The 22,021-nt window shown below is 46.2% G+C and overlaps 1 protein-coding gene across 1 annotated transcript in view; it reads left to right on the forward strand.

Annotated features, from left to right (window-relative positions):
* Positions 1 to 3,397: 3,397 nt before the first annotated feature.
* Positions 3,398 to 22,021, forward strand: part of LOC118925619 (multidrug and toxin extrusion protein 2-like) — a 91,911-nt gene continuing 73,287 nt past the window's right edge. The window contains 8 exon segments of the mRNA XM_057499480.1: positions 3,398 to 3,541; positions 3,879 to 3,980; positions 10,026 to 10,073; positions 13,051 to 13,199; positions 13,935 to 13,977; positions 14,552 to 14,596; positions 16,070 to 16,167; positions 17,815 to 17,912. Coding sequence (XP_057355463.1) covers positions 3,398 to 3,541; positions 3,879 to 3,980; positions 10,026 to 10,073; positions 13,051 to 13,199; positions 13,935 to 13,977; positions 14,552 to 14,596; positions 16,070 to 16,167; positions 17,815 to 17,912 — 727 coding nt within the window.

Below are 22,021 nucleotides of genomic sequence, written 5' to 3' on the forward strand. Positions count from 1 at the left end.
GGATTCAGAGCAATCATCATGTGGTAGCTGCAGCCAGGGGGCACGTTCAGGCCACAAGGACTGTAGGAAAAAATTACCTCTTGGACGTTTTGGGTACACCACCATGACCTTTGAGGGCCTGAATCCAGGAATACACAGAAGGCCAGCTTCTAGGCCTTTCTCCCAAGGTGCCAGAAGGGCCAGCCATCACTGGTCCATGTGTCGAAATGTCCAGGGTCAGGTCCATTCAACAGTGTCTCCAGGGCTTAATGCAGTAGGGACTGGCAGCAGGATGTTGCTCTGCTGGCTGTATCCTGGCTTCAATAACTCTTCTTTGGTTTGGACGTACAATTGTATAGGAGAGGCAGCAAGGTGTGTCAGTATATCCACAGGGCTCAAAGCTCCTTTACGTGGCTTCTCATTCAAATGCCACAGCACCATCCATAGGCAAACTGACCAACCCCATAGACTACTGGTGTCCGACTTCAGGCCAGATTTCAACAAACCATCGTACCTCTCTATCATGCCTGCCCTGGTAGGATTATATGGTACATGAAATTTCCACTTTACACCTAATTGCTGCATCCATTCTTGTAATGCATGTCCAGTAAAATGGGTGCCTTGATTGCTCTCAATCACCTGCAGCCGGCCATAGGCTGCAAAGAGACACTCCAGGGCCCTCTTGGTGGTTTGCTGATCTGCACAATGTGCAGGAAAAGCAACCAATAGTCCAGTAGCTGTATCCACACAGGTCATGGCATACCGATATCCTTCTGATATGGGCAGAGGCCCACTATAGTCTATTTGCCACCTGACAAGGGGTATTGGCTCCCTTACTATTATCCCATGTTGCTGTGGGACTCGGTGTAAGTACCTCTTAGAGCACACAAGGCACTCCTTCCGGGCTCTGCTGACTTCCTCAAAGGTCAATGGCAAGCCCCACCTATGGGCTTAGCCCACATTGTCTTTTGCCCCATGTGCAACAGATGCTGATGTAGCCATTGGGCCACATCAGAGGCAGGCTTTCCTTCTAGCCAGCACACCTGGGCCAATGTGTCTGCTTCGTTTATTCCCTGGGGATGTGAAAGGTAAATGGCTAGTCACATGATATATGGTAGTTGTCTGTGCCACACCACTCCATGGCCTTTGGGTCTAGTCTCTCACCCACCCCGTGATGGGATAGGAGGTTATTACCTTGGTCAGAGCTGTTCCGGCGATGGGCTCTGTAGCCAGCAAGGCGTGGTACACAGCAGCTAGTTGCTTCTCTATCAAGGTGACCCGGACCTCTGCTCCTTTCCATAGTTGTGACCAGGCTCCAGCTGGTAGCAGGAGCAGCAGCAGTGGCAGAAGTAGTAACCTTAGGCTCAGGCCACCGGCCAGGGTTGGCACGGCCATCCCTTGGCATGAGTGCCACTTCTCCCCATCATTTCTAGGGGCGGCCCTCCCAAAGGTCATGTCCATTAAGACAGATTTCGGGTTTAGAGGAATCCTGCCGACTGTACCAGATTTAAGTCCAGGGAGAGGAAATCCCGGGGCAAAATACCTCTAAAACCGAAATCAGTCAACCAGAGAAATAAAGTTTAAGATCTGTTTAATTGCTCACAAACTGCAGTCTTGGGCTGGCTCTCTTTCCTGCTCCAGCAGCAGCAAACCGGCCCTCCCCTCCCCTCCCAAGCACAGATAAACCCTCTGTTGCCCAGGTAATTACCCATTGATATGGAGATGAACTTCTCTCCACCCCTGAGGAATGATGCAAACACACTAAAGCTGTACTTCTCTCCACCTCTGAACGCCTATTGATATGCAGGTGTACTAAAGCCAGGCAAGATATTCTGGAAATGTTACAATTTTACCCACAGGGAGTTTTGGTAGGGTTTTTTTTGCGCATCGTTACATTGTTCTGGCTGTGATAAACCTGCTTTGCTTCTTCCTGGAGGCCCTCACCCTACTCTGCCTAAACCCACAGTTCCTGTCTCATTACTATCCATTTGGGATCCAGATCTCAGGCACTGTGGGCACAGAGGATGTGTAAGAAACTAAAAGGTACAAACAGGTAATTAAGAAGGAAGCTGGACAGTGTCAATCAGCATGCTTCATTTAGGAATGCCTTAAAAATCTTGCCTGCCTGACGTGGATTGGCAGAAGCCAGGAGAGATGAAGCCGTAGGTTAAGGCCCCACTCGGAACCAGCAGTTCATTTTTCCTGAGTGGTGGGCATACCACAGAGAGAAATAAAGGGTCTGAAGAGCTAATCCAAGCAAACTGGAGAAAGAAGTCAGACCCTTTCCTATTTGATAAAAGGAAGGGTTTAATTATAACACTGGATGGCAGCAGAAATGAAAATAGGCTGTTAGGGGAGAGGAGGCCGGGCCCTACTGATCTTCTGTTTGGGTCTGTCTTTAAAATGGCACAGCCTTTCGGTGGCAGACATGGTTCATCCAGGTTTTGTGTGGTTGTCTCAAGAGATGTGGTTTAATGAATGCTCCCTTCTCCCTGGCCTTAGAAAATCGCTGGGGAAGTCTTTGGGGTTGGGAAAATCCGACCTTTGCTGTTTCTTCCCAGAGGGTGGGAGGACAACCTTTCCGTCTTGGCCTTGGGTTTAGTGGTAAACACTGTTGTTTTCGGAGTCCCCGGGGCTAGAGCTGCACTCAGCAAGCCTAAGTACAAGTGAAGTATAGGTGCTGGCATGGACACAAAGAGCTAGGCTTGGCCTTTGTCCTGAAAAGAACAGATAATGGAAAAGAATCTGAACAGTTAGCTACTGTGAGTAAACACCCAAAGGCAGATTTTGGCCAGGGCAACCTTAGGGCATCCCCTCCCTCTGGGATCCATTCTTGGTCTAAGTGGAGGGTTGTTTTCCAGGGACCAAGATACGGGCTGTGGCCTTCCCCGTTGGGCCCCAGCTCTTTGTTGGGGCCCCTGCACGCCCCCTCTTCGATCCCTCCGGAACAAGCCTTCTGGAGGGGTCCTCACACTGCCGGGTCCTCCTCTTGCCACGTACAGACGCTCTTCAAACTGCAAACCGTGTACGGCAAGGAGCTCAACAGCGGTCCCCCCCACACCTGGGGAGTAAATGCTTCGCCGCAGCTTGAGGCGTGGCAGCGGGAAGCGCCTGGAAAGGCCTGAGAGGTCTCTGCGGGGCGGGGCGGGGCCTCACTCCGCCCCCTCTGCGCCCACCTCCGCGGGAATTCACCGGTCGGCCCTATAGTCTGCGGATCGCAGGCAGCCCCTCACGCGGCTTCCTTCCCGACGACCCCTGCCGCAGGCCTTCCCAGCCCCCGGCAGACGCGACGGTTGGCGCAGCGCCAGGCCCGCTCCTCCGGCCGCGGCCGCGGGCCACCCCCGTACCCGCCCCCTGCGCGCGGAGCCCCGGCGCCTCTGCCCCCGTCGCGCCCGCCGCCGAGCCGTCCCGCGCCGGCATGGAGCCCCCGCGGCCGCCGTCGCCGAGCCCCGAGGGGCCGGGCGCCCCCTGCCGGCGCCGCTGCCTGGGGGCTCTGCGGGCCGCGCTGCCACCCCACTGCTGGAGGGAGGCGGCCGAGCTGGCGGCGCTCGCGGGCCCCGTGGTGAGTGCGGCGGCCTCGCGCCACCCCGCCGCCGGCCCGCGGTGCCCGCCCCGTCCCGTCCCCAGACGCCCCTCTGCTGCCCGCGCCGGCCCGCCCGCGCGCCCACCGTCCCCCCCACGGTCCACCCCCGCCGGCGCCCTAGGTGCCTCCGCAGGTTCTCCTCCCTCCCTCCGGGCGACACCCCGCCAGGCCGCCGACCTCCGCGGGGCCCCCGCCGTGCCCCCAACGAGGTACCACCCCGAGGCGCCCCCACACGGTGTCCCCGCCGCGCCCCCGCCTTCCGTCGGACACGCGGGACCCTGAAAGCCCCCGCTTTCCTCACTTTTGTCTCTGGCAGTTCCTTGCACAGTTGATGATCTTTCTTATTAGCGTCGTCAGTTCCATATTCTGCGGACATCTGGGGAAAGTAGAGCTGGATGTTCTGACGCTTGCTGTATCGGTAGGTTTTAAAATTTTTATCTTTATTTGGTTTGACAACATGGGCATGCCTTGGAACTTTAGTTATATTATGTTTCGACATGTCTTCCTTTACAGGGTGGGACCTTGACCAAGGGTTCCTTACCTTATCTTTCGCTTTGAAAAGAGATCATGCTAACTACTTAGAATAAAGTGTTTTCGGTATTAAACCATCTCCGAGGTGGCCCAGCTCTGATTACTGAGGGACCAGGTATCGCAGGGATTTATAGCAATTAGATAAATTGTGCTGGTAAAACTAAAACTGCATAGTTCCTGTTACAGAAGCAAACCAAAAATGTTTAGGTAATTTTAGGTTTTCTGCAATTAGTTTGAATGACAATTCATTTAAGTGGCTCTATGTCACTCTTGTAATCAAGTGTCTCCCTTCCCAGTGGATTGAAATTACTTCTCCTTTGACGTCTTCAGCCCTGAGTTTTTGCTGGTGAGGTAGTGAAGTTTGCTTCTTGCACTTCATCCAGGCTTTCAAGGAAGGTGAAAAGTACTAATGCTGATGAGGGCAGGTGGTCTGTCCCAGTCTCAGAAAATGTCCCTCTGTCCCCATCTAAGGTGTATATATGCCCTAAGATTATGGCGGAGCCTCAGGAGTTTTCTTTCAGCTTTACGGTTAAGATGACTTTGGTATGTAGAAGTGAACATTTTGCTTAAAGATCTGTTCCTGGGTGAACTAATTGGGGTTAAAGGATATTTCTGCTTACTTTGAAAGCTTAGGTTAGGCCTCTAGAGTCAAGAAAGAAGAGAAGCTTTGTGTACAGGCTGTTCAGTGTCTCCGCCAAGGATGAGCTTGACTCCACCACACAGGGCGGCTTGGACCTGGCACACATACTTCAGGGCACTTTGCTGGCTCTGAACAGACATTAACAGTGGGTATTTATCTGAAACCTGAAGGGGCACGTTCTCCAGTGTCTCCACCGGGGGCAGGATTGGGGTCCACATTTTCCTATCACTGCTTCCAAACCACTACTCCACAGCACCCTTTAAAATTTTTTTTAAATTAATTTTTTTGTGTATATAATTGACATATAATATTGTATTAGTTTTAGATGTACAACGTAAGGATTTGATATTTATGTGTATTATGAAATGATTAATAAGTCTAGCTAATATCCATCACTGTACACAGATTTCTTGTAAGACTTTTTAAGATTTACTTTCGTAGCAACTTGCAAATATGTAGTACAGTATTGTTAACTACTGTCACCATGCTGTACATTTCATCCCCATGATTTATTTTATTATTGAAAGTTGGTACCTTTTGACTGTCTAAGCCCACCCACCCCCTGCCTTTGGCAACTACTGTTCTGTTCCCTGTATCTGTGAAGCTGGGGTTGTTTGTTATTTTTGTTTTAGATGCCACATGTGAGATCATACAGTATTTGTCTTTCTCTGACTTATTTTACTAAGCATAATGCCATGTTGGTTCATAATGTCTACATGTTCCATTGCATATATGTACCACATTTTCTTTATCCATACATCAATTGACAGACACTCAGATTGCTTCCATATCTTGGCTATTGCAAATAATGCTTCAGTGAACATGGGGGTGCAGATATATTTTTGAGTTAGGGTTTTCATTTTCTTTGGGTAAAAACTCAAAAGCGGTATTGTTGGATCATATGGACTTCCGTTTTTAATTTTTTGAGGAACCTCCATACTATTTGCTATAGTGGCTGCACCACTTTACATTCCCACCCACAGTGCACAAGGGTTCCCTTTACCCCACATCCTTGCCAACAACTCTTGTCACACAGATGATTCTCATTTCCTTGATGGTTAGTGATGAGCATTTTTTCGTACCTGTTGACTCTCTGTGTATCTTCTTTGGAAAAACATCTATCTGATCAGTTCCTCTGCCCATTTTTTGAATCAGATTGTTGTTATTTTGTTTTTTGCTATTGAGTTTTGTGAGTTCTTTATGTACTTTGGATATTACCCCTTTGTATGTGATTTGCAGGTATTTTCCCCCATTCTATAGTTTGCCTTTCATTTTGTTGATGCTTTCCTTTGCTGGGTGGAAACTTTTAGTTTGATGCCATCTCACTTGTTATTTTTCCTCTGTGCCTTTGCTTTTAGTGTCAAACCAGAAAAATCATCACCAAGACCAATGTCAAGGGACTTACCACCTGTGTTTTCTTATATGAGTTTAATGATTTCAGGTCTTATGTTCAAGTCTTTAATCTATTTTGAGTTAATTTTTGTGTAGGGTATGAGATGGTGGTCCAGTTTCATTTTTTACATGTGGCTGTTCAGTTTTCCCAGCACCACTTATTGAAGAGACAAGCTCCCCTTTCACAGTGCCCATGTTTGGACAAATACTGTTCTGTACTTTTCCTGTTGACGGCATTTATGGCCAGTTTGTGGCCTCTTCATGTTCATGGAAGACCTTGGCACCTGAGTGCCCACCTCCTTGGTTCTGTGGGCTCCACCTCCCTGCATCTCACTGGCTTCCAGGACCCTCCAAATCACGTAAGGCCTCACACCTTGTGCATTGTCATCCCCAGCATAGACCCACAGTAGAAGTTTTAAATTTTCCTGCTTGCAACTTAATATCTCTGGAGTCCCGTCAAATCCCTACACCCCATCCTGTCTGCTCTTCCACCTCACAGGGTATGCCCATACTGTGATCCCTCCATCTTTCCTTACTCTGCAGCCCTGGCCCAGCCCCCTTCCAGAATCCTGGGCCAAACGGAGTGTGCCTGACCTCTGCTCGCCTACCCATCAGCACAGCCACCCGGCAGCACCACTCTGCTGCTCAAGATGAGCCCTTTGTGCTCAGGAACCATATTTTCTCCTCCAGCCTCTTCCACTTAACTAGTTCCACTAGATTATGATAAACATGCTTAAGGCTCTGCTTTTCTGTGAACCCGTCTCTGTCTCCCTGTCTCCTCCTTGCCCAGCCCCCTCTATGGCCTCTGTCTACCTAGTTCTTTGTCAGGAAGGCTACATTGTGTCTTCATTTCCTTTTCTCCCCACCCCCACTGGCCTCTATTTCCCACCCCTCCATTTGGCCTGCTCTGATGAAAGTTGTCATCACTCCTCCCACCACCCATCTCCAGAGGACTCGCCTTACCCGGCCTCTCTGCCTCTCACTGACCTGGGACTCCACTGTGCCTGCGTTTCCATTGCCATCCTTCTGGTAGTTGTACTTCTCTTTCTCTTCTCCTTGTCCTTCTGTTTGTTGATGCCTCCCAGATTTGTGTCTCCATCCTTGACCTGGGCATCCTCTCCTGTCTCCACCTGCTCAGGATACCATGGCTTGAATATGCCAGGAACTCCGCATGCTCAGGAAGTCTAAAGCTGTAGTGACCACCCTCCCCTGGGAGTACCCTGGACACTCCCCTGTTTTAACACCATGTTTCCATCAGTCAGCAAGCCCTGCTAACTTTATTTCCACATTTCTTAAAATCACTCCTTTTCTTCTGATTCCTGCTACCACTCTCCCAGCCCAGGTTTCATCTTTCTTGCCATTCTGGTGGTCTCAGCGCCTAACCTGCCTCCCTTCCTCCAGCCCTGACTCCCTCCTGCCTTTTTCCATTCTACAGCCAGAATGGGTTTTAACCTTAAAGCCAATGATGCCACTTCTCTGCTTAACACCCTTCCCCTGTTCCCCTGTCATCTGACAGTGCAGTTCGAGCATCTTGGCCTTCTGTTTGTGGGGGCCTGCTGCCTTCTGTCACTTGCATGTGTGGTTGAGGCCTGTCCTAGACACAGCCTTGGGGCATGTGCAGAAAGCCTTCCTGGAGAGCCCAGGCAGGGCCCTGAGCTTCTCCATGCCCCTGGTGTCCTGGGAACACCTCTCTGGGTGCCTCCTGTGCTGTGCCAACATTCTCTGTCTCCATGTGCACTCTTGCTGACTGGCTCATACTAATTTTTGCTCAGCTTTCTTCCTGCCACAGATCTGGCCCAAGGAGATATTTCAGAGAAATGCATAATGCAGAACTGCCTGTGAGCCAGCTCTCACTTAAGTATCTCCTGAACACATCTTCTTCTCCACCCCACTTTATGCTTTTCCATAAAACTTCACCAGTTGTGTGTGCATGGAGTCCCATGACTCCTGTCCCCTCATCTGTTTCATGAAAACTATTTTAAAACATCTTGGGGAGGGGGGCTAAGTTAAGATTTTATATGTGGTTTGTGGTAATTCTTTCCCTGTTCTCCTGTTTTTCCCCCAGATCACCCAATGACAGGAGGGTGAAAAAGGGTTGCTGGTTATTGAAGTACAAATAATAGGAATAAATACAAATCTAAACTTAACACAGATAGGCCTGAAAAGGGTATGTGGGAAGGTTGGTATGTTCCCGAGATTGGAATTTCAGTAGATAAGTTCTTTGAAAAGAGGGATCTGTGTCTGTCTTCCCTGGGCAATAGATGGTGACATTTTGCTTTTAATCAGCTATTAAACTGTAACTAATTGCAAAAAAGACAATAGGCGCACTTTCAAGAAAAGTCTATGAAAGCCAGATATAGTTAACGACTTTCTTACCTTATGAAAAATTCTCTCTATATTATGAATGCCTTTACAAAGTTTTGTGTGCTTTTTAAATAAAAGAACATTTATTTATATTCCACATTGTTCCACAAAGAATTTGAGTTGGTTTATTTAAAAACAGTACTTTCAGTACAGAAGTATAACTAAGTAGCTAGTAGACTAGGGTCAAAGAAACATGGATGGAAAAACAGTCAAGCAGGGGGTAGTGAGTGCCTGAGGCTGCGTATGGGGAAGGGCAGCCTTTCTTGAGACTGAGTTATAGAGAAATTTATCTGTGGAGTTCATGAAGTGTACACTCTGATGTAGAGATGGTGTCCTTGGTAACTTGCTACAAGAGATACAGTAGCAATTTTATTATGTAGTTGGCCATTGTAAGGGGAGGCACCATGTCAGCGCAGGCTGGTGAAAGCTCGTGGGCTCTAGCCAAAGCAATCTGACTGACAGGGCTTCATCCGGGGATAGACCTGAAGCTTAGAGCAAGAATAACATCCCAAGCCAACCAAAGGCAGGCAGCTCAGCAAAAAAAAAAGGCTCATGTGTGGCTTCTTCTGAAGTACGAAACTTCAGAAAGTAATGTGTTGCATCTTTCTCTTTTCCTGGAAAGTTGAGGAGTTTTTAGTCCTTTAGCTGTGATGCTGCTCTGGGGCAGAATCCAGCATGGAAGGTGTCTTGGTGTGGGTACCTCCTCCTGCTCCCGGGCCAGGGCCCAGGGCTCACTGTGTGGTCTGTCACTCCCTCCTGGGGGCTGGGGTTGTCGTCTTGGTCATCCATGAAGTTAACCTGGGGTTGGCAGTGTGGCTGAATGTGAGACCCAGGATGGCAGTGAGGGTCTTCCGACAGTCCCCCATTCATGCCCCCCTGTCTGTGACAAAACAGCACCTTGGGCTCTGACCTTACCTGTGGGTTACTGTCTGTGCCCGTGATCGTCAGGCACACTGGGTGAGGTCCAGGCAAGAGGGTGACACAAAACAAGTCCCATTCCTCATTAGAGGACTGAAGCCTGGGGCCAGACTTCCAGCCTCCACCTCGGGGCACCATCTGTATGAGCTAAACTCTGTGGATTGCTCGGAAGACCCATAAAATGGGAATGGTGATCAAAACACCGTGTGTATGAAGGGTTTGAGACAGTGTCGGCACACAGCATGTGCTCAACACACATTTGCTCTTACTATCGTTAAATGCACATCACAGACCAGGGGGATGGCATCCAGATACTAGTATGACTTAACCTTGAAATACAGAAACCATAACACACTGGGTTAAGAAAAACTAGGTTGCAGGTTCCTCTAGTTGACACAAGGAGATGATGGTCCTTCAGTTAGTGGGCACATTTCTGTTTGATAATTGACAAGGATAGAGGTGGACACCCATTTGATCTGAAACACAGAGCCTTAGCAGACATTCCGAGTTGCTCCTCAGAGACAAGCTTTCGCAGTTCCCTGGTTTAAAGGGAGCTGTCCAACAGCAACAGTGGCCTGGCCCTGGCTGAGGGTTACATCTGGTCTGTTGTTCCTGCAGATGGTGAATGTTACTGGCGTTTCAGTTTGTGACACGCTAATGTCTCAGGTGAGGACCAGTCTTCCCCTATTCTTTTTGTCAATTACCTGTCCTATTTAGAGACAGTCTAGGGGACTATCCACCCAGTAGGTTTTGTTGCTTTTTATTTACCAAATACTGCTGCTGGTGGCCGCAAATCCGAATGGAGCTGGCTCTCCTAATTCCATCCTCTGGGCCTCTGGCTCAGAGGCCGTGTTTTCCTTATTCTTTCCTGGCAGGTCTTTCCCACCCTGAAACTGTCCTCCCTTGCCCACCACCCATCTCTGTTCCCTCTCCTCTCCTTCAAGCCAAGTGTCTTGAAAGTGTTCGTAGTGCTCCCACTGCTGACTGTCCCTCAGCTCAGTGCCCACCAGTGCCTCTCCATTCCTGGGCATCCCACCACGTGACCAGATGGACCATCAGGTGAACGTTTGGCTATCCGGGGCCCACACGGTCCCACTCCACCCCACGAAACTCCCTGGTCTCCGCTGTGGCAAGCCCTTCCCAAGTTCTCCAACTTCTCTGGCTGCTCGCTCAGCCTTCTGTGCGTGCTCTACTCCTCCTGCTCCTCAGAGGCCCCACACTCTCGCCTGTACCACTGCACACCCTCTCCCCAGCTTCCGTCCCGACAGCTCATGTCTCCTTCTCCTGCCCGCGTCGCTGTCCTGTGAGCCACCACATGGCTTATGTCCCTGACATCTCAAATTCAGCCCAACCAGAACCAAGCCCATCAGCTTCCCCACTCTGAACTGTTTTCCTCCAGGGTTCCTCTCACACCTTCTACTCAAGCCACAGTCCTTCATTTCTCATTTCTGTATCTCAACAGAACTGTTCACTGTTGATTGACTTTGACCCCTAAATGTTCCTTGAAACTGCTCATTTCTCTCCACCCTTACTGCCCGTCATGGGGTTGGGAGCGCTAGGCTGGCATGCTAGCATAATCAGAGGGGATGCAGATTCTGGTCTGGGCCTTTTACTCCTGGCTCTGTCTTCTTCTGTCTTGCCCACCTTATTCATAAGTAGAGTGGTCTCCCTGCTGGACTCTGAGCTGCATAGAGAGAAAGGCTATATCCTTTTCAGTCTTTGAATCCCTGTGGTTTAGCACTGTGCTTGCTATATAGCTGGTACCCAATTTGTTGAATGAGTGAGAGGGAGAGAGAGAAGGAAGCAGGAATGGATGGATGGTGGGTGGATGGTGGGTGGGAGGCTGGAGAGATGGCAGGTGGAGGGTGGATGGTCGAGCAGGTGTGTGGTGGTTGAGTCCTTTGAACCCAACGTCTGAGGCAGTGGGGCTGGGCTGTGTGCCAGGGAAGGAGCAGCCCTGAGCATGTGCCATGTCTCCTGCGCTGTTGCCCTCAGCTCCTCCACAGTGTGTACTGAGGGCATCCAGGGATAGTTTTTACAGGCTGAGCTGAACACGGCTCTGAAGGACTTAATGTAATTTCGGCCAAAGTTAGCTCTGAATTAGCATGATCTAGGATATAAAATTTTGTTTTAAAATAGTTTCTTTGCCCCTTTTTTTGCACCATTTCAATCATTTTTATTCATACACATTTAAAAAAAACTTTTTAACTTATTTCTACACCCATCAATATATAATGAGCATCCTCCTGTATTATTAACTATACTTCTATAAGGTCACATTATTTCCCAAATTTTAAACAGTTTTTAAAAGGTTTATAAAGGTCAAAACAAAAAAACAGAAACTTTAGAGAAAAGTATTTTTTAAAAAGTGAAAAAAATAACTAAAATTTAACCCCTTTCCCCAATTACCTCTATTAACCTTTTGGTGAACATTGTCCAAATATTTCAATTTATGTAAATTTACATACTCACGCAATTCTAAAACGTACGTATGGTTTTATTACTTTTTCTTCCCACTAAACAATGTGTTTGGGGAACACATTGAATGAAATAGGTATAGCCACTCTCTTTTACTATTTGCACAATATTCTATAATAATGTCATTTATATTGCCAGTATTTTATCATTCTTTAATTTCTTTCCATTGTCCCTTTCAGTGTGCTTTAAGTTAGACTCTTTTGGTTATGAGAGAGTCAGACATTCAGGTTGCTTGCAGAAAAGGAATCTGGACAATGGTGAGGCCTACACTCTAGCCAGGCCGTTGTGGGGACAACGCCCTCACCTCCGGCGGGGCCGGCGATGCCTGGCACCTGCCCTGTCCTTCCATCACCCACTCTCTGCTCTGTCTTGGCCTCCCAGCTGCTGCTCACTTGTGGCTTCTGTCCCCTCATCACTCTGCAGCTTCAGGCAGGTTGTGTCACCTCTCTGCTTAGACCCCTCGGGTGCCCCTGTCTCACTGTGCAGGCTGCTGGGCCTGCTGCCCTCCCCTCTGGTTCCAGCTGCAGCAGCCACTGGCCCGAGCCTCTCCCAAGTGCCCACTGGCTCATTTTCCACCCCCCACAGGCCTTTGCCTGCCAGTACCTTCCTAGTGAGGCCTACCCTCCAAAACTGTAGCCCCTTTCTGGATTTGTTTTTCTCCACAGCACTTCCCACCCCATCTAGACAGTACACTCTTCTAGGTCTTGGTTATTTCTCTCGTTTATTGCCTCTCTTCCTCTCCCTCACCCTCTTGAAAGTCACCTTCATGAGAGTAAGGATTTCTGCCTGCTTTGTTCACTGCTGAGTTAGTTCTCAGGGTCCCAAATACGTCTGGCACATAGGAGTTCAAGAAGTACTTGCTGAATGGATGTGGTAGGTTGTAACATGGGCCCAGTTCTTCCCATGCCTTTTAAGCTCTGGTCTCTGCTGCCAGTGCTCCTGTCCACAGGAGCAGGGGAGTCACCATCCCAGAGCATGTTTAAAGTGCCCCTGGCGCCAACTAGCTCTCTGGCCACCCTCGGTTGGGCACTGGGGTGGGGAGCCAATGGCAGGAAGTGTGGCAGCCTGGTGGCGGGAGCAGGGGGGCTGTTTGTAGTGCAGGAACCCAGGCCTGGGCCTGCCAGTGTGCCATGGCATTCTTTACCATTGTATTTGTTTCCTCAAGTCCTATGGAGGCAAGAACCTAAAGTGTGTGGGGACCATACTCCAGTGAGGAATCCTCATCTTGTTGCTGAGTTGCTTTCCCTGCTGGGCCATCTTCATCAATACTGAGCATATCCTCCTGCTGTTAAATCAAGACCTGGAAGTATCCAGGTCAGCATCATCTCTAATGTCTGAGTTCTAGGTTCAGAGTAAGTGACTGCTGGGCCGTCATACCTGTGCTGACATCCGGACCTGAACCCTATGGCAAGTGGACGCTGTGATGTGGGCCAGAGAATCCTATGGCTGCAGGGCCCCCCTGAAGTGTGCCGCCCTGCCCAGAGTGAAAAGGCTAGGAGGAGAACACGAACCCGGCGCAGGTCTGCCCCGCCTGGAGCTCCTCTGTTCTGCCATGCCGCAGACGCACAGAATACTTCTCCCAGCAGCACTGTTGCTTCACTTCTGTTTTGAGAGTTCCTTTTTTGAACCTGCCATTCCAGCAAGCTCTCTGGTATTGTAGGGTATGTGGGATGCAAGGAGGTGTCTCTCCTTCCCAGGAGACTGTTGGTCTGGCTTCACTGTGCATACAGTTACAGTCCTGCCTCTGTCAAAACATTTCTGAATTTTGCCTGACTTTTAGTTCATTTCGTGGTGTTCATTCTGCCTTTTCTGCTAAGAATGAGCTGAAAGATGTAGCCAGGCTTCCCCTTAGAAAGCAGACATTTAGCAGGCCTACTGTAATGTTGACTTAAGTTGTAGAAAAACAATCACTTAAAATTGTTACTAAATTTCTACCATATAAATACTTCTTAATTTTAAGTTTTAACAATACTCTGGATCCAATTTGAAGATCGCATAACCAGCAGTTGTTTTGATTTTAACCGAAGGCTGTTGTGTTGTTTATTTCAGGATAGCCCAGATTTACGTGATGATTTTTATTCCTGCCCTTCCCGTAAGTGTCCAGGATGTTCTTAGGTCTTGTTACGTGAAGCAGCCCATGGGTGTTGTGTGCACGGTGCCCCCTACATTGTGTTCGCTTATTTTATCCTTGTGCTGTTGCTACAAAAGCTCAGCACAGATGTCTTGGGCCTGTCGTCCCACCTTACTGGTTCTCAGAGCCTGTACCTTGTACATTGTATGTCCAATGACTTCAATTAAATGCAAACACCGATGGGGGCAAGAAATTTCCTTCCTTGGTCTGTGGCTCCTTCAGAGCACAAGTCGATCAGAATGTTCCTTGGGCTCCTCCGGGATTCTGGGGAGCACTGCCAGCGGCACCCTTGGAGCCGTGCAGATGTCAAGGGAGTGAGTGGCTTTACTTCACCTCTGTCAGTTCTCCAGGGCATCCGCTCTGGAAAATCCTAAATAGTTAGCGTTCTTGCCTTTCATTAGTGTGGGTCTGGCTTTCTGAACATGAGGTCACATATCAAGATGAAATACCTTATGAAAAGCCAGAACTGATTGGAAACTGTTGGAGTTATACTTTTATATGAATGAGATGTTTGTTTTTCTGTTTCATCTTATAGGCCACATTCCTTTTCCAGCTACAGACAAGATATTTACAAAGTCAGGTACAGATTCTTTTTATATTTTTACTCCACAATACTGGAAATGTATAGTAAGTATTCTTTGGGAATTTTCCATAGAAGTAATTCACAATATTTTCTTGAAATTCTACCCAGAGTGCTTTGTTTGGGAGCTGTGCAGCCCAGAAGAGGTGCCATATCAGTCTGTCAGATTCCTGTCACCTCTTGTTTGTCTCTGCAGCCCCCGTACCCTGCTGTCATTTAAAACCATTGCCTATTTAACTCTCGAGTGTCCAGTTGCACACCTGTTTAGGAAGAACTTAGTTTTCCTCCCATGTGGCTCCTTTACTCTCACACTACAGTCACATAGCACTTCTGACACCAGATGTGTGGAGTCACCAACACCCACACCAAGCAATTCAGCTACACCCACTGGGTGTCCTATTATTTAACTCAACTGTGACATTTTCTACCTGGAGATAGTGTCGGGTCCTGCAGGTGAAGGGCTCAGCCCCACAAGACTACTTCTGTGGGCTATAGACTGCCCCCACCTGTGCTCTGGCTGGCTGTAAATCAAGGTTCCTGTGACCCCCTCCTCGAGCTTCATAAAGATGGAATTTGGCACAATTTCTTACAATTTAGAGACAATGGAAGAGTCCCTCCCAGCATCTGCCCCCTCTGGCCTTTGCCTGGATCACCCACTTGTCTTCACAGCCAAAGCACCGTCCTTCTCCAGGCTAGCTCCACCCAGCCATGCAGGCGTCAGCTCACAAATGGCTTCTTCCATGACCATTCTCCCCCATCTCTCCAGCTACGCCCTCCCACTGTTATAATAAAAATATATACAGAAGCTGTTAATTAAAGGGTAGTAGACAGTTGGAACCCCTCCTCAGGTTCACCTCACGTTCAATTTATTTGCCAAATCAGCTCACAGAACTCAGAGAAACTTTCCTTTTTACCAGTTTATTCCAAGAGGTTATGATAAAGGACACAGGTGAACATCCAGATGGAAGACATGCCTGGGGCAAGGCGTGTGGGAAGGGGCGTGGGGCCTCCCTCGCTCTCGGGCTGTGCTGTCTTCCCAGCTCGGCCGTGTGTGCACCAGCCCGCAAGCCTCTGAACCCTGTTCTTTGGGGGTTTTATGGAGGCTTGCTCATGTAGGCGTGATGGATCAGTAACTCCATTCCAGCTCCTCTTCCCTCTCTAGGGAAGGGATGAGGTGAGCAGCCCCCATCAAGGAGCCACCCTGAGTCACCTCACTGGGGCAGAAGGCACTGCTGTTACTAATCCCCAGGAAATTCCAAGGGATTTAGGAACTCTTTGCCAAGAACCAGGTGTCAGTGACAAATAAGAGAGCCAGAGCTGCTCCTAGTGCACTTATCACTCAGGAAGTTAACGGGTTTTGGGAGCTCTGTGCTGGAACGTGGAGCAGAGACCAGTGTACACGTTCTGTTGTTTCACAACACCTAACTAATTAACTTTAGAAAATGCTAATGTTTTCATATTTGGAGATTGTAGGGCATCATCTTGCCTCAAGTTATTACTGGGATTGTGGCGAATATAATCAATGTGGGCATGAATGCCCTCCTGCTGTATGCCCTGGACCTCGGAGTGGTGTAAGTAGTGACCCGTTCATTCAACAGATAGTGTCTGCTGTGTGCTGGGGCTGGGATACAGGGGAGCGAAGTGGCTGGCAGGGAGTATGAAAGGGTCTGGGTGCTCCGGATGTCGGGGTGAGAGCGGGTGCTGTGGAACACCTGGAGGCAGCCAGCCCAGGCTAAGTGGGAGGGCGTAGCTGGAGAGATGGGGGAGAATGGTCATGGAAGAAGCCATTTGTGAGCTGACGCCTGCATGGCTGGGTGGAGCTAGCCTGGAGAAGGACGGTGCTTTGGCTGTGAAGACAAGTGGGTGATCCAGGCAAAGGCCAGAGGGGGCAGATGCTGGGAGGGACTCTTCCATTGTCTCTAAATTGTAAGAAATTGTGCCAAATTCCATCTTTATGAAGCTCGAGGAACTGAGGGTCACATAGAAAGCAGTATCAGCTTGGATCTCCCTTGGGGGCACCAGGCTGAGGGTCTGTCTCTCACCCAACACCCTCTGGTGCTCTGGCCCAAGGCCAGCCTCTTTTGCATGTGGCTGGTGAGGTCCTGCCAGCCCGCATAGGTTGAGCCCCCAAACAGTGTGTAGGTGCTTTAGGGCAGTGTGTTTCTTTACAAATGGAAACCAGCTTAGTGGGTCATGACCAGTATTTTAAAAAACAAAATGTATTAAGAATCAAATAAAATGAAATAGAAAATATAAGGTGGTATGGGGGTATTTTTCAAGAGACTTGTTTCTGTGGGTATGGTGTGTACGCATATTAATGTGGGTAAAGGATAGTAATGGAGAATTCATTTTTTACTGTTATAATAAAAATATATACAGAAGCTGTTAATTAAAGGGTAGTAGACAGTTGGAACTAAGAACAACCAGTGGAAAGCATTTGCAACACCTTTCTTAAGCCAGAAAACTGAAAGAGGTTCTGGCCATGGCGGAGCTGAGGGTCAGCAGACAAGGTTGAGAACTGGTCATGCTGACCCACTTAAGCACCTGCGTGGGCATCCTGGCTCTGCCGCAGCTATGCCTTCCAAGAACACCGAGGAGTATACCTCTTAGAGGTTTCTTGAATGATATATGAAAGACAGTTTGGAGATAGGTGGTTAAGAGGAAAAGAACATATAGGAATGGACTAATGATAAATGTGAGGACTGGTCAGGAGAGTGAACTGAAAAAATAGAAGAGAAAGCAGAGTTCCTGTCTCTGCCAGAATGGAGCATCGTTTCATTTGCAGTGATAAGACGCCATCAATTGTAGAAGTTCTAAGGTTATTTCCTAATAGAAAACACATTTATTATAATTTTGGGAAATAAAACTGCTATGACCGAAGACCATTATTTTGAACACACACAGTAGCTGTTATATCCTTTCTAGCTAATTATGTTTTAAGAATTTATTTGATGGATTATTGAAGGCTGTTAAGACAATGAATGGTGATAAATACGTCCTTTTGTTTTTCCATTGATGACCAGTAACATTTGGTACTTCTTCAAAATTCAAGATTAGCAGAAAGAAAACAAGTCTGGTAACAAGTGGGTAAGGTGTTTAAAATACTAAAAGACGGCCCAGGAGTTCTAGGTTCCCCTAGTAACTGTATTCTTGTCAGGGTGACCTCTTTACTCACATTTGGAAGGAATATACTTTCAATCCTGATCCTTCTCCTTCAGAGGGTCTGCCTGGGTCAACACCGCATCCCAGCTCTTCCTGTGTGCTCTTCTCTTCCTGCATGTGTGGTGGAGGAAGATCTACATCCACACCTGGGGAGGTATGAGGACCCTGATTCATTTTTTTGCTGTTGTTTTTGTTTCTCTGATTGCCTTTTATTTATTTGTTGGTCTGTTTGTTTATTTAAGGTATCATTTATATACAATCTTAGGAAGGTCTCGCATGAACAACGTTGTGGTTTCAACATTCACCCATATTATCAAGTCCCCCTGCCGCTTCACAGTCACCTTCTATCAGCATAGTAACATGCTATAGAGTCACTGCTTGTCTCCTCCATGCTGTCCTGCCTTCCCCGTGACCCCCCCTATGTTATGTGTGCAGATCATAATGCCCCTTAATCCCCTTCTTCCTCCCTCCCCACTCTCTCCAACCCCTCTCCTTTGGTAATCACTAGGAGAACATTGATTTCTTGCATATTACATTCCTTACATTACATATTCCTCACATTCTTATGCTATTCAGAAAGATGTCATTTTGGTTCTGGATTTTTCCAGGGCATTTTTGTTTCTTTGTTGTTGTCTTTTGGAAAATTTTCAAGTTGTAGAGAATATTTCAGTTACTGAAAATGTTAGTTTCAGGTTCATATGAAATTTTTAAAAATGTCCATTGGAAATCATCATACTCTATTGAAACAAAGTTTGACTAATGTCTTATCAACTTAAGTGAACAGACTGAAACTCTTGAGACAATCAGTACCACTTACAACTTAGCTAAATTCCCTTAAATATTCTAATGTTAATTTAGTAAAATAGATTTGGTTGTTTTTGTTTTCTTTTTTAAGTTGTGGTAAAAATGTATGTAACATAAAATTTGCCATTTTAACCATTTTTAAGTGAAACAATGTCATGCAGCCATCATCACTATCTATTTCTAAAACATTTTTATCGCTCCAAACAGTACTCTGTACCCGTTCAGCAGTAACGCCCCATCTTCCCTCCCATGACCCCCTGGTAACCCTGTACCGACACTTTGCTGAATCATTTATTAGCTCCGGGAGCATGCTGTGGGTTCTTCAGGTGTTTCTAGATATGGGATCAGCCTTGTGCAAACAGAGATCATTTTACTCTTCCTTTCTAGTTTTGATGCCTTTCATCTCTTTTCTTGACAACTGCTCTGGCTGGAACTTTTAGGTCAATGGCCAGTGCTGGACAGAGGTAGCAAAAGTGAGCATCTTTGTTTTGCTTCTGATTTGAGGGGTAAAGTTCTCAGTCTTTAGTCATTGAGTCTGATGCTATCTGTGGGTTTTTCATAGAAGCCCTTTATCAGGTTGAGGAAGTTGTCTCTATTTCTAGTTTATTGAGTGTTCTTATTCGTAAAATGTAGATTTTGTTAAATGCCTTTGTTTTTCCTTTCATTCCATTAATGTGGTATATCACATTTGGTGATGTTGATCATCACTTAACATTCCTGGGATACATGTTCCTGGGTGTACAATCCTTTTAATATGCTGCTGGGTGTAGCTGGCCAGGATTTTATTGACTTTTATATCTACATTCATCAGGAATATTGGTCTGTGATTTTCTCTTCTTGTGATGTCTGTGTCTGGCTTTGATATCAGAGTAATGCTGGCCACATAGAGTGAGGCAATGAGTTCAGCAGTATACGTTCTCTTCTATTTTTTGGAAGAATTTGAGAGGGATTGGTCGCAATTCTTTTTTAAATGTTTGCTTTAATTCACCACTGAAGCTGTCAAGTCCAGGACTCCTCTCTGTGGTAGGTTTTAATTGTTGATCAGTCTTTCTATAGGTTTGTCTAGATAATCTTTTCAGTCAGGTTAGGTAACTTATGTGTTTCAAACTATGAACTTTTCCATTTTGTCTCATAATCTAATTTTTTGGTGTACAACTGTTCACAGTACTCTCTTAAAGTCCTTTTTATTAAGGGGAGCATAGTAATGTCCCCACTGTCATTTCTGACACTAGTTATCTGAGTCTTCCCTTTTTTTCTCTTGCTCAGTCCAACTAAAGTTTTATCAAGTTAGTTGATCTTTTTTTCGGAGAGTCAGGTTTTGGTTGCTTGATCTTCTAATGTTTTTCTCTTTTCTGTTCCATTGATCTCTGCTTTAATCTTTACTATTTCCGTTCATTTTGATCTGGGTTTAGTGTGCTCTTTCCAGTGTATAAAATATGGTTATCAGTTTGAGATCTTTCTTCTTTTTCAATGTAGGCATTTACGATAAATTTACGTCAGTACTGCCTTTGTTACATCCCATGTGGTATGCTGTATTTATGTTCTGTTTTGTTTCAGAATATTTTCCAATTTCCCTCATCATTTAAGAACATTGCTTAATTTCCACATATTTGTACATTTTCCAAATTTCCTTCTGTTACTGATTTCTAGTCTTATTCCATTGTGGTTGGGGAAGATACTTTGTATGACTCAGTCTTTGTAAATGAATTGAAATTTCTTTTGTGGCCTCATACGTAGGTGGTCTGTTGTGGAGAATATTTCACACACAGTCAAGAAGAATATGTGTTCTGCTGTTACTGGGTGGTGGTCTGTATGCACCTGCTAGGTCTAGTTGCTTTACAGTGTTGTTCAACTCCTCTGTTTCCTTACTGATCTGTCCAGATGTTCTATCCGTTATTGAAAATGTTGTATTTGTCTCCAGCTATTTTGTAGAATGAATTCTCTAATTTGTTTCAAATATTTTGGTGCTGTTTTTTGGTATATAACATGTTTATAGTTGTTATATCTTATCAATGAATTGGTCCTTTTATCAATAATGTCCTTTGTCCCTTATAAGAGATTTTGACTTAACTCTATTTTGTTTGGCCACCCCAGCTCTCTTGGGGTTATTGTTTGCGTGTAATATATTTTGGTATGCTCTCACTTTTTGCCTATTGTCACTTTGTGAGTCGCTTTGTTATTAAAGTGAGTCTCACGTGGACAGCATATAGTTAGATCATGTTTTTTAGTCTAGTCTGTCAATATCTGTCTTTTGATTGGAGAATTTGATCCATTTATATTTAGTTACTGATAAGCACTTTGCCATTTAATTTTTTTCTTTCTGTATGTCTTTTACCTTTTTTGCCTCTCGTTTCCTTTAGTAGGTCCTTTTTTGTGTTTAGTTGATTATTTTTTGTAGTGAACTGTTTTGATTCCATTCTCATTTCCTTTGTGTATATATTCTAGATATTTTCTTCATGGTTACCATGGGGATTATACATAACATCAAAAAATAATTTTATTTGAATTGATACCAACTTAGCATCAAATCCGCTCCTCTATAGCTCTGTCCCCACCCCTTTATGTTGTCACAAGTTTTGTTTATACATGTATGCTCAGTAACAAAGATTTGTAATTTTTTAATGCATTTATCTTTTAACTCATGGAGGAGATGAAAACTTGGAGTCACAAACCAAAACTACAATAAAACTGGCTTTTATATTTGTCCATATATAGTTGCTTAACTGGAGGTTTTTATTTGTCATTCAGCTCTGAGTTACTCTCTAGCATCCTTTCATTTCAACCTGAAGGTGTCCCTTTAGCATTTCTTTTAGGGCAGATCAGGTGGCAAGAAAATTCCTCAGCTTTTGTTTATCTGGGTATGTTTTAATTTCTCCCTCATTTTTAAAGGATACTTTTGTCAGATACAGAAGTCTTGGCTGACAGTTTTTTCTTTCAGCGATTTAAGTGTGTCATTCCACACTGCATTATGGCCTCCATGTTTCAGATGAGAAACTGGCTGTCAATCTTATCGAGGGTTCCCTGTGTGTGTGAGTCACTTCTCTCTTGCTGCTTTAAAAATTCTCTTTATATTTGATTCTATTGTGTCTTGCTATGATCTCACTGAGTTTATCTGACTTGGAGTTCGTTGAGATTCTTGGACTTACAGATTCACATCTTTCTGGCAGCCTAATCTACCTCCTGTCTATGGACTTGCCTGTTCTGGACATTTCACATTAATGGAACCATACAATGTGTGGTTCTTTGTGACTGGTTTAGGTCACTTAGCATAATATTTTCAAGGTTTATCCATGTTGTAGGATATCTTGCCAATGGGTTTCAGCCCTGGGCAAGTTTGCTATGGATTCAATGTGACTAAAGAAATGACAGTAGAACATTTGTGGGGTGAAAGGGTTTATTACCTGGCTTGTTCTCCCAGTGATAGGTTGAGCACTAGCTTCTCTGCCTCTGCCCAGAACA

This window comes from Manis pentadactyla, chromosome 4 (genome assembly GCF_030020395.1).
Source record: "Manis pentadactyla isolate mManPen7 chromosome 4, mManPen7.hap1, whole genome shotgun sequence".
NCBI lineage: Eukaryota > Metazoa > Chordata > Mammalia > Pholidota > Manidae > Manis > Manis pentadactyla.